Consider the following 12,887-nt stretch of genomic DNA (forward strand, 5'->3'; position numbering starts at 1 on the left):
ATACTTTTACAATATCGAATACCGGAATCGGAAGTTCCCATAATGCCTGCGCTCTGCAGAGTCTCTGAAGGATGACAAGCTGGATGGCAGCGCTCAGCTGAGATCCAGCCTGTCATCAGAATGCCATCCCGGCGTGGGAGAATTCTCCTGATTGTTTAAAAGCCGGCGGGCGGTAAAAAGCCGCCTGCTTTTAAACAATCACACAGCCCCATACTGCTTCCCCGCAGCCTCCCACCTCGATCCTCCGCTCCCCTCGCCACCTCCCATCCCGATCGTAAGTTAGGACCGGGCGGGGAGCGCAGCACCAAGGAGCGGGGAGCGAAGGACCCGGGCGGGGAAGCCGGCAGTGAAAAGACTTCACCGCAGGCTTTCCCGTTCTGTGCTGCGCTTTCCCGCCGGTTATTTCAAATGAACAGCTGAGGTATCAGGTGATGCCGATCAGCTGTTCATTTGAAGTAGTCGCGGTGCCCTCAGAGGGTTCATGTGAGTTCATGCTTGACTGCATGAACTCACATGAACTTTCCCACGGTCGCACAGGTCAGCCTCACCTCCCAGACCCGTCATGATTGGTGTGTGTGGGTGCCTGTGCGATGTGTGCGGGTGGGCGCGGTGTCTGTGCGATGTCTGCGGGTGTGTGTGTGCGGTGTCTGTGCGATGTGTGCGGGTGTGTGCGTGCAGGCAGACATAGGCCGATGTGACACTACTACTCCCATCGGCCTATGTCTGTCCCCCGTCCACTCGTGCCAGCAGGATCAGCTCGATGGGAGCAGTAGTTCCCATCAGCCTGATCCTGCTATATAAATTGCCCTACTGTGTCCCCAATAAATGTTAAATACATGTCATTGGTGGCCAGTGGTTGCCTACAATAAATTAGTTCATACATTACCTGTCCCCGCCGATCGCCACCTAAAATAAAGTAAAAAATAAAAAACTACACCTATACTCACCTAGACACCTAATTCCCCGAAGCCATCGATCTCCTGTAATAAAATATAAAATAATAAACCACAACCTTATCCTTACCCCTCCGTAGTAGTCCACGAGTGTCCCACGAAGATCTCCAGTTCAGAGCAACCACATAGAATGTGACCGCTCTGAACCGCTGCCGCCGCTAGAATGACGGGGCCGTAAAGCAGCCCCGTCATTGCATAAGCGGGTTCACCGAAGTTCAGGCAGCGCTGCTCCGGTCAACTCCTTTACGGCCCTGCTGTATCGTGAGAAATTCCCACGGTACAGCAGTGCCGTAAAGGAGGTCTCCGGAGCAGCGCTGACTGAATGCACTCCGGTGACCTCAGTCAGGGCTCACGCTGCCGGGAGCGGACGTGTTCCCGGCAGCGTGAGCTTACAGCAGCCATGCACAGCTGTCACCATCTCCAGATGTGACAGCTGTGCATGGGAGATCAGCGCAGGAACGTGGACAGGTTATTTTTTTCTGGGTGTAGTGTGTGTTTTTTCTTTTTAACACTTTGTAGGTTAGTAATGGGGGTGTCTTATAGACGCCCATCATTACTAACCTGGGCTTCATGGCAGCTGGCGCTGACATGAACCCCAGCCCTATTACCCCCTGCCACCGCACCAGGGCAGCGTGGAAGAGCGAGGCTAAGTGCCAGAATTGGCGCATCCTATGGATGCGCCATTTCTGGGGCGGCTGACGGCTGGTGTTTCTAGCCTGGGAGGGGGCCAATATTCATGGCACCCTTCCTGGGCTATTAATATCAGCCCCCAGCTGTCTGCCTAGCCTTTGCTAGCTATTTAATTAGGGGGACCCCACGTCATTTTTTTTGGGGGGTCCCCCATTTTAATAGCTAGTAAAGGCTAGGTATTCAACTGGGGGCTGATATTAGTAGTCTGGGAAGATCCGTGGGTATTACACCCTTCCCAGGCTTCAAACATCTTCCCCAGCCGTCTGCTTAACCTCCGCTAGAGACTAAAATTATGGGGGATCCCACGCCAATTTTTTTTTTAAATAAATCCTTTATTTTAACACTAAATGACATTTGAGGAGTTAATAAAGATGCAGTCCCTAAATTATTATTTATTTTTTAATTAATTTTTCCCAAAAATTTTGACGTGGGCTTTGCCATATTTTTGTATGCCAGCCAGGTACAGCATCCAGCTTCTATGAACGCGTCATTTTCCGGGGCGGCTGCGGACTGCAATTTGCAGCGGGGGGGGGGGCCCAGAAAGCTTGGGCCTCCCTGTGCTGCAGATTCCATCCCCCAGCTGCCTAGCTGTACCTGGCTGGACACAAAAATAGGGAGAAGCCCCATGTATTTTTTTTTTTAATTATTTCATGAAATTCATGAAATAATAAAGAAAAAAAGGGCTTCCCTATATTGTTGTGTCCGGCCAGGTACAAATAGGCAGCTGGTGGTTGGGGGCAGCCCGTTCCTGCCTGCTGTACCTGGCTGAACACAAATATAGTGCGAAGCTCCACGTCAATTTTTTTTTAATTATTTCAGGAAATTCATGAAATAATTTAAAAAAAATTGACGTGGGGCTTCGTCCTATATTTGTGTCCAGCCAGATACAGCAGGCAGGAACGGGCTGCCCCCAACCACCAGCTGCCTATTTGTACCTGGCCGGACACAACAATATAGGGAAGCCCTTTTTTTAAAAAATTATTTCATGAAATAATTAAAAAAAAATTGACGTGGAGCTTCGCACTATATTTGGGTCCAGCCAGGTACAGCAGGCAGGAACGGGCTGCTCCCAACCACCAGCTGCCTATTTGTACCTGGCCGGACACAACAATATAGGGAAGACCTTTTTTTAAAAAATTATTTCATGAAATAATTTTAAAAAAATTGACGTGGAGCTTCGCACTATATTTGGGTCCAGCCAGGTACAGCAGGCAGGAACGGGCTGCCCCCAACCACCAGCTGCCTATTTGTACCTGGCCGGACACAACAATATAGGGAAGCCCTTTTTTTCTTAATTATTTCATGAATTTCATGAAATAATTAAAAAAAAAAATACGTGGGGCTTCGCCCTATTTTTGTGTCCAGCCAGGTACAACTAGGCAGCTGGGGGCTGGAATCCGCAGCGCAGGGAGACCCAAGCTTTCTGGGCTCCACCCGCTGCAAATTGCAGTCCGCAGCCGCCCCGGAAAATGGCGCCTTCATAGAAGCGCCATCTTCTGGCGCTGTACCCAACTCATCCAGGGCCCTGGTGCGGTGGCTCACTGGGTAATAAAGGGGTTAAGGCCAGCTTGGCATTATCAGCTGGCCCTAAGCCCGAAATTCATGGGGTCACGCCAATATTAGACATGACCACCATGAATTTCTAGTAAAGTATTTAAAAAAAACACAACACCCAGAATAAAGTCCTTTAATAGAAATAAACACACAATTCTTTATTGTTCTAAATTAAACCATACTTACCGTCACGCCCATTCCAGCTGAAGCCAACGATCTCCTGCAATAAAAGAAAAATAATAAACCAACCTCATCCTTACCTTCCCATGGATCCCACGACAGCTTCAGCTCTGCTACATCGAGATGACAGGCTGGACCGCAGCAGAACGCTGCCATCCAGCCTGTCATCCCGCAGACACTGAGAAGCACAGGCATGCTTGCGCTTCTCAGTGTCTCTCTGTGACGGCATAAAGATGAGCCGAGTTCATGTCCAAAGAACTCAGCTCACCTCATGCACGTCACTGACAGCGTGGGAAAATTCTCCTGCACTCAGCGCTTCAGCGTGAGAATTCTCCCACGCTGTCAGTGACGTGCATGAGGTGAGCTGAGTTCATTGGACATGAACTCGTCTCATCTTTATGCCGTCACAGCCAGACACTGCAGAGCGCAAGCATGCCTGTGCTTCTCAGTGTCTGCGGGATGACAGGCTGGATGGCAGCGTTCTGCTGCGGTCCAGCCTGTCATCTCAATGTAGCAGAGCTGGAGCCGTCGTGGGAACCATGGAAAGGTAAGGATGAGGTTGCTTTATTATTTTTCTTTTATTGCAGGAGATCGTTGGCTTCAGCTGGAATGGGCGTGACGGTAAGTATGGTTTAATTTAGAACAATAAAGAATTGTGTGTTTATTTCAATTAAAGGACTTTATTCTGGGTGTTTGTGTTTTTTTTTTTAACTTTCACTATGGGGTTAGTAATGGGGGTGTCTTATAGACGCCTCTCCATTACTAACCTGGGCTTGATGTCAGCTGGCATTATAAGCTGACATCAACCCCAGCCCTGTTACCTCACTGCCACAGCTACAGGGCAGTGGGAAGAGCGAGGCTAAGTGCCAGAATTGGCGCATCCTATGGATGCGCCATTTCTGGGGCGGCTGACGGCTGGTGTTTCTAGCCTGGGAGGGGGCCAATATTCATGGCTCCCTTCCTGGGCTATTAATATCAGCCCCCAGCTGTCTGCCTAGCCTTTACTAGCTATTAAAATAGGGGGGACCCCACGTCATTTTTTTGGGGGGGTCCCCCATTTTAATAGCTAGTAAGGGCTAGGTATTCAGCTGGGTGCTGATATTAGTAGCCTGGGAAGCTCCGTGGGTATTACCCCCTTCCCAGGCTTCAAACATCTGCCTCAGCCGTCTGCTTAACCTCCGCTAGAGACTAAAATTAAGGGGAACCCCACGCCAATTTTTTTTTAAATAAATCCTTTATTTTAACACTAAATGACAAGTACAGTAATCAACACTGTCACTGTACTTCTTATATATGTGACTGACATGTTTCTATCTATCTAATCTATGTGTGATGCTCTATTCCTTCTATTCTAAATTGTCGGGTACCGCTGCTGAATTGCCGGCCGGCTTTTTTAAAGAGACGGTGCATGAAAACACTATTATTTTTTTAAATAAATCCTTTACACTAAATGACAAGTACAGTAAGCAACACTGTCACTGTACTTCATATATATGTGACTGACATGTTTCTATCTATCTAATCTATGTGTGAAGCTCTATTCTTTCTGTTGTAAATTGTCGGGTACCGGTGTATGCCGCTGATGAATTGCCGGCTTTTCGCATAATACATTCTACATTATTCTTAGTTGTTTTACTTCATGTAGAATTAACCTACAAGGAAAGAAAGGGTTTATTTTCATTCCGATATTAGTGTCCCATTGACTTGCATTGGTTTCCGGTATCGGAATCGGCGATATCCGATACTTTTTGAGTATCGGTCCGATCCAATCCGATACGATATTTCCTGATATCGGAAGGTATCGCTCAACACTACTAATCATGCTTATCTGTATCTTGGCTGGAAAATAATTTGGGCCTTGTAGCAGTTTGCAGTGCTGATTCTATTAGGCCATCTATACTAAGCTCCACCAGCTTTCAAATTAATAATAATTTTTAGCTGCATCTAGCCCGGAAAATAATTTTGGGGCTCCTAGATGGGCAAGACACATGAGTGCCTTCTTGCTGCACTGCCTGCAACATGACCCTCAGATTGTCAGAATTCGAAATAATCCTGACTACTGGGTTGCCACACTCTTAGATCCCCCACACTCTTCGATCATCCTTTTCGTTTTAATAAAGAACAAAAAATGGTCATTTTTGAAATTATAAGCATTAGCAGGTTATTAGAAGCTGAAATCAAACAGTTTTCAACTCAAAACTTTATTTTAGGTGATGTTACATTTGCACATAGGACCCCTTGTTCGAAAGGAGCTTCTGAACTCTCTCGTCCATTGAAATTGTCAGGTTTTGGATGGTTTCTGCTTCAATTGTTTTGCATGAGGACAGAATACCCTCCCAGAGCTGTTGCTTAGATGTGAACTGCCTCCCGCCGTCATAGACACTCCTTTTGATGATGCTTCAGAGGTTCTCAATGAGGTTGAGGTCAGGGGAGCATGGGGGTTACACCATAAGTTTGTCCCCTTTTATGCCCATATCAGCCAGAGATGCAGATTTGTTATGTGCAGCATGAGACGGTGCATTATCATGCATGAAAATGATCTTGCTGCAGAATACACGTTTCTTCTTCTTGAACCATGGCAGGAAGTGCTGTTTGAGAAACTCCACATACATTATGGAGTTCATCTTTACCCCTTCAGGAATCCTAAAGGGGCCGACAATCTCTCTCCCCATGATTCCAGCCCAAAACATTACTCCACCTCCTCCTTGCTGGTGCCGTAGCCGTGTTTGCATGGGGTGTCCATCAACCAGCCATCCTCCACTCCATCCATCTGGACCATCGAGCGTTGCACGGCACTCATCGGTGAACAAAACAGTTTTGAAGTCAGTCTTCATGTATTGTTTGGCCCACTGGAGCCATTTCTGCTTGTGTACAGTGGATAGAGGAGTTCGACAGGATGGCTTACGCACAGCTGCAAACCTCTGAAGGACCCTGCATCTTGTTGTTCGGGGGACATTGGAGGCACCAGCAGCTTCAAAAACTTGTCTGCTGCTATGACAAGGCTTTTTTGCCACTGCTCTTTTAACCTGACGTAATTGCCTGTAGGAAATAGTCCTCAATTTTCTCTTATCAGCATGCACACGTGTGTACTGTGAATCAGATACATATTGATTGATTGTACGATGATCAGGATGAAGTGTCTTGGCAATGTTGATTGTAGTCATGCCTTGACCTAAACACTCCACAATTTGTTGCTTCTCAGCAGCCGACACATCCTTTTTCTTTCCCATTTTGGCAGAAAATATAGGCTGCTTAATAATGTGGGACAGCCTTCTTAAGTAGTCTTGCCTTTCATTGGACACACCTACCAAACTAATTAGCACAGGTGTCTGCAATTGCTTACAGTGATATAAAGAGCCCTGACACACATCACCATCAATGAGTTTAACTGACAAACAAACAAATTCTTCCCTTTTCACTCCTAAACACTTTTTGCATAATAATTTGGAACACAGTGTACATGTGATTTTCCACAAAACACCAGTGGTTCACGTAGTGAATCTTACAGTTCTAACTTGCCAACCGTGGTCTGTATGGAGTTGTTCAATAAAGGGCCCAAAATTAAGATAACATAGACGGGAGAGGTCACTATGAATAGGAATTCCTAAGTATTTGATACCCTGTGAGGGCCAGGCAAAAGGAAAGTTGGACTGGATGGAATCCTGTATGGATTTGGGGAGGGAGACATCGAGGGCCTCAGACTTCGCTGCATTGATTTTAAAATTTGACCATGTAACAAAGTGATCTATTTCAGCCATAACAGCAGGGATGGATATATGTGATTGAGTGATATATACTAGGACATCATCAGCAAATGCAGAGCACTTGTACTCGGTGCCTCCCACCTCTATCCACCTAATATTGGGGTTATGGCGAATTGATGTGAGCAGGTGCTCCGTCACTAGGATGTATAAGAGAGGGGACAGAGGACATCCCTGCCTTTTCCCATTGGTGATTATGAAAGGTGATGAAAATGTTCCATTTATCTTCAGCCTAGGTGACGTATTGCGATACAGGGCCGTGATTTTGGCTATAAAAGTGTCCCCTAGACCCCTACCCCAAGCTTTTTAAGAGAATAATATATGGCGTGCCAGGAGACTCTATGGAATGCTTTCTCAGCATCCATCTAATTACAAATTTTTAACTGCATCTAGCCAAGGAAATACTTTGTGCCTAGTAGCAGTGTCTGCTAGTCAGCGGATTATCCCATCTGTTAAGCAAGCTACGCCACCGGTAGTTTGGACACTTAATTTTTTCAAAGGAAATGCTTTGGGCCCCCGGGACACTCAGTGAAGATCATCGGGGAGGCACCCCAAGGCACAGGGGCTGGGACTGGCGGTAGGGCGCCTTGCGGTGGACCACCGAGCTTGATCCTTATAAAAGCTTTGTAACTGCAGCAGCTTTAGTGGACGCTACTGGAGCTGGAATTACGCGGCTGCTGGCATGAGACTTGCCCTCCAATAGATCCTTGTAAAAGGATTTAAAGTGTACTCATTCAAATTAGAGAGACAATTTAAATTAAAAAGATTAGACCTGCCTCCACCGCAGGGGGGCTCGCTCGACCCACCAGCGGACAGGCACCAGTATTGGGAGAGGGGGGCTGGCCGTCAGGGTCCACCACGGCTCTGGCAGAAACCCGGCGACACGGAGGTCGCATGGGCAGGAACGGATTGGCCGTGTCGGCTTTGCACTTTTTTGGTTTTAGAAGGGCATGACATAACTATATCTGTGTCTCCCCCTCCTTTTACTCCTCCACCACTTTTCTTTTCGCATGACTATATGTACTTGTCACTTTTCCATGTGTTAGTTGTGTCTTCTGAGCAGTTTGTCAGCTTTTGGACACCTTTGAAGGTGTTTTCTATGTGTTTCTATGTGTTTTTGTTTGCCTGCCATTGGTTTTAACGGTGTTCAACGGTGTTCGACGAACAGTTCGGCGAACATACGGGTGTTCGATGAACCAAACCGAACTCGAACACTACGGGGGTGGCTCAACACTAGTTATTACATTTTTTGTCTGGTCAAAAAAGGTTTCAACTGGATCTATTTTTATGGGTTAACATAATGGATAATCATCTGATGGCTTGTTTCACACTACATTTGTGTGGTCTACTTGACATATCCATTTATATTGTAAAGAACATATTCAAACAGATATTTACATAGAACACAATAGGAAAAACGGATGTCAAAGGGGTATCCGTTAGAAATAAGTTTGTGATCATATCTTTTTTGATCCGGTCTTCTACAACATGAATAAAAATGCAGACTTCTTTGCTTTTTCATCTTATAGAGCAAAAGATCCATTTTTTTACAACATTGTAGTCTATGGAAGACATATGCATGCATTTGTATCTGTTTGTTTTTTCATTCATTTTTTTCTTTTTTTGTTTTCTCCTCATTGATCCGCTATTTAAAAAAATGGATTCCAATGGATGTGTTTGCTAAAAAATAGGACACGCTTGCTTTAATATGCATCAGTTTAACAATGGATACATTTTTTAGTTTATAAGAAAGTAAAAATAAGCACATACATTAGATAGAATACAAAAAAGTAGTTATGCATCTGTCAAAGCTTTTCTACTCCCTTCCCACATGCTCACGCATAAATGTTTGTAAGGCAGCAGCTGAAAGCAGCTTCTAAAGATCAAGAGTTGGGCAGATAAAACAGCACTTTCAGCATGAGGTTTGGGAGAGTAGGAAGCAAAAAAGGGTAATAAAATATATTACAGTCTTATAAATGTCTTATAAATAATAGCATAGTGAAAGGTTTAACTAATCATCATATGATATATACATATATATATATGAGTATGTATATTTCAGACTCTTATGTTTATTGTTTTTGCGCTAATATATTAAAATATCTAAATCTTTTTCTTGCAGGGTTTGGAGTCCAACACTGAGGACATATATACTGAGCTGCAACATTAAGAGATTACTAATCTTTCACGGAATATCTCTTAAAAGTCACTGGTGATTCCAGCTAAACCCAAGTCCACTCTAATTCTTATCTCCTTCCCCATGTTATTCCTATTTTAGCCATTTTATAGGGGCAGGTACAGCAGTTTCATAATATGAGTGAAACACAAAATAATCATCAATCTTCCTTTTTTTTTTCAAAATTTCTTGTACCTTCTATCCTCTTGAATTGCTGTGAATTCTAAGAACTCTTCCACTCTTAAAATTTCCCTTTGAAGATTCCACACTTTTTTTTGAATAATCCAAGTATTAAGCAGCAGCTCAAGCACTTATCGATAAATCTACCCGATTTTGCTAAATCAAAAAGTGGACTATATTTATTACTGCTTCTACAATACGTTAGTAATATACTTGTATCCCACCACCCATTGCACTATATTATGACGTCACAAAACATTCCACTTCCAGACCTCAGTTTTTAATCAGAAAATTGGAAAAATTTTCCGGCTAATTGTCCTTTCCTTCCTTTCCAAATCTGATCCCTCCTCTAAAAATGTTAAACATTAAATCACTTATCCAAATAAGAATATTTTGAAAATGAAACGCATTTGTGTTATAAAAAATTAATAAACTTATTCTTAGAAACAATAAAATCTATTTGAAATAAAAACGAGTCAAATTTTTAGAAATATGCCAAAGTGACCCATTATTCTCTCTTGGACAGGGCAGATAGAGCAGCTCTAAAATATGAGCAACGCATGCAATATCAAATAGCAAAATATTGGTTCTTCAAAAAGTATGAACAGAGGACTAACATCTGAAGTAATCCTTAAAATATAACCTTTATTAGGTATTAATAAAAAATGTCCAAACAAAAAAATACCAAAAGGAATAAAGTGCTTGTACAAAAAGACATACTAAGTGTACATAGATAATGCGAGGGGTGTATCAGGTTTGACAGACAGTCGTTCTGGATCCAGCTGTAGAAGGTCGCTGCCCTTGGCTTTGAAGACACCTTTTTGATCCTTTCATCTTCCTTCTCTCGTAGGACCCAGCGGTGATCTCCACCTTCTGCTGCTAATTCACACACCCTTGCTTCATTTTTAAATACCCTTATTGTCTCCAGAGAGTAGCCAGTGATAGAGTAAATTCCTCTATTCAGGTCTGATGTGCTAGCAGTCAGCTATATTCATCTTGAAGTTCCTTTGAGGATTGTAGTTGTGATCTCTCGAGTGTTTTCTCAAAGTTAAGTGTTTCCCTTCGTCTGTTTCCCTTGTTTGTCTTTAGTTGCAGTGGGGCTGACTAGTGCTCACCCCTTCACCTCCCTACCTAAGGCCCAGTTCTAGGGACAGAAAGGGTTTAGGTATCCTGCTCGGCGATAGGTGAGGTTCCTATTTAGGGATGATAGGGGAGTCAGGGTGTTGCTAGATCTACCTAGGGGTCACCACTCTCCCTTTCCCTAGTTGCTGGGTCTCCCCCCCTTTCCCGTCATCGTTTGCTGGGTCCTTCCCATATCTAACATGACAGATAAATTCATTATGAAACACCGTAACAGAAAAAATATTTGAAAAATCTCTCGCTGCTATCCCCTAATAAAAAGGAAAGCAGTGGCTGTATTTAGCGCTGCCAAGGTTTAAAACAAGCGATACCACTGGAGAAATCACCATGTGAACAGGTGTCTGATGTTTTGCTATGCGTTTCAGAGCTGTTCTAACTCCTTCATCAGGCAAATATTAATGCACAATGCAATCAAACAGTTATATACACTTCACAGAAGGCGTCACCCTAACAGGTTTAGCATTGCCATTAGTTGATTAATTAGCACCTATGGCATACAAATAGTGAGTGACAAGTATACTCAGACTGGCTGATACGTTGTTGAATACAAAATAAATTTGAAGATCCAATATGACTATTGATAAGTCTCTGCAGTCTGTTAGATGCATTAGTCGGTATTTGCTCAAGGATAATGAGTTTGAGATTGGTGGGATCTTTATTATGTTCTATCAAGTAATGTTATTTTTTAGGTTCATGTTCCTCTGAAAAGTAGTATTTGGTTGAATGGTGATGTTTCCCGATAATATAGGGTCATTGGTGAGCAGAACCCAATATTTGGAAAGAGTATCTCTTATTAATTTGTGGGATTGATTGTAAATCATAATAAAACTGTATTATATTTTATAATTCCATATTATCCCCTACTGATTTAGTTACACTGTTGGTTTCCCCTAGGCAATCATTTTGATTTAATTTGAATGTGTGTTTGAACGCACCATCTATTATAGCACTGGGGTACTGTTTTGCCCTAAATCTCTTTTTTAAAATATTGGTTTCTTTTAGAAATTCTTCATATTCTCCTATATTGACCGTATATTGAATGTTTAGTAATTAGTGTAGAGCGAGCACTAAAATACTCGGGTGCTCAAAGCTCGGGCCGAGCTCGCCATGATACTCGGGTGCTCGACCCGAGCAACGAGCCCAATGTTAGTCTATCGTAGACCCAAGCATTTTTGCGGCGGCACCCCCGGCAGTCTGTAGAAAGCCTAAAAAGTGCCCAAAGCGATAGTGACAGTGCTCAAATGACATGGGGACAGCATGGGGATCGCCCCAGGAAGCATTTCTGACCCCCATGTCACTGCTGTCAACAACGTGGTCAGAGGTATTAAGCCACTTTTACGGGCTCATAATAAAACGTTCAAAAATGAAACTGAAATGGTTTTCCTGTGAAATATGTTAAGGAAGTTCCTTTCCAGGGTAAAGACTTGTGTATAAGGTAAAATAAATAATCAAAAACAAAAATACTCCTCCACACCTTGGGCTATGCTCACAAGCAACATTTTTTATGCGTTTTTGCACTTTTGTATTGCTTTCAACCGTGACAAATGCATTCACCGGGAAATGTCATTTTAACATTTTACAACCTTATCTGGCCATGTGCTATGTGACACATGCATACAGTGCTGAAAAGACATGGGAACAGCATGGGGAAGACCCCTGGAAGCATCTCTGACACCCTGGTCACTGCCTAAAAGTGTGCCCATCAGAAGTGATCCTTGCCGCATCAGAAGATGCAGACTTGCAACTATCCCCGTGCAAGTCCTTGTCCCAGTTCAGTATTCAATTGTACCTCCCCCATTCCTTGCAATGCAAGAGCAAACATGCAGCCATATATCCACCCACCCGCAGGCTGCAATACTATACTGCTAGCTTGCACTTGAAATGGAGCCTTTTAGTTTGGAGGAGGCTGAAGCTGGCCACTACCTCATGGCTACTTCAGCAGCGAGGTCTCCATACTCAGTCCGCAGCTGCCACTATTTGTCCCAGTAACTTTCCCACACTTTTCTTAGCCTGGCCTGCTTTAGGGCAGCATTGGACGAGCCCACCAGAGAACCAGACTCCTCCGGTGGGCCCTGGCTTCTCCATCAGGGGAGTTGAGAGTGCCAAGGTGAGGAGCATGATGATGATGATAGAAGTTAGCATCTGCTTTATTTTCTTGGAATGCAAGTGACGCGCCCCTGGGCCTGTGTCGCGCTGCGCTGCGCATGCGGGAGCTTACCCGGAGCCGGATCTGTGGAGGCTTGTAGTCTCGTG

The 12,887-nt window shown here is 44.1% G+C and overlaps 1 protein-coding gene across 2 annotated transcripts in view; it reads left to right on the top strand.

The window, feature by feature from the left end:
• The window catches only part of LOC141173077 (cell adhesion molecule CEACAM8-like), a 180,019-nt gene extending 170,053 nt beyond the window's left edge, over positions 1 to 9,966 (top strand). For both annotated transcript variants that reach the window (XM_073657720.1, XM_073657721.1), the window contains one exon: positions 9,261 to 9,966. In XM_073657720.1, the coding sequence (XP_073513821.1) occupies positions 9,261 to 9,308 (48 nt within the window). In that variant the 3' untranslated portion in view covers positions 9,309 to 9,966. The remainder of the gene's footprint in view (positions 1 to 9,260) is intronic.
• The last annotated feature ends 2,921 nt before the right edge of the window (positions 9,967 to 12,887 follow it).

Source organism: Phyllobates terribilis, unplaced genomic scaffold (assembly GCF_046119375.1).
Source record: "Phyllobates terribilis strain yellow unplaced genomic scaffold, ASM4611937v1 Scaffold_12__6_contigs__length_324123572, whole genome shotgun sequence".
Lineage (NCBI taxonomy): Eukaryota > Metazoa > Chordata > Amphibia > Anura > Dendrobatidae > Phyllobates > Phyllobates terribilis.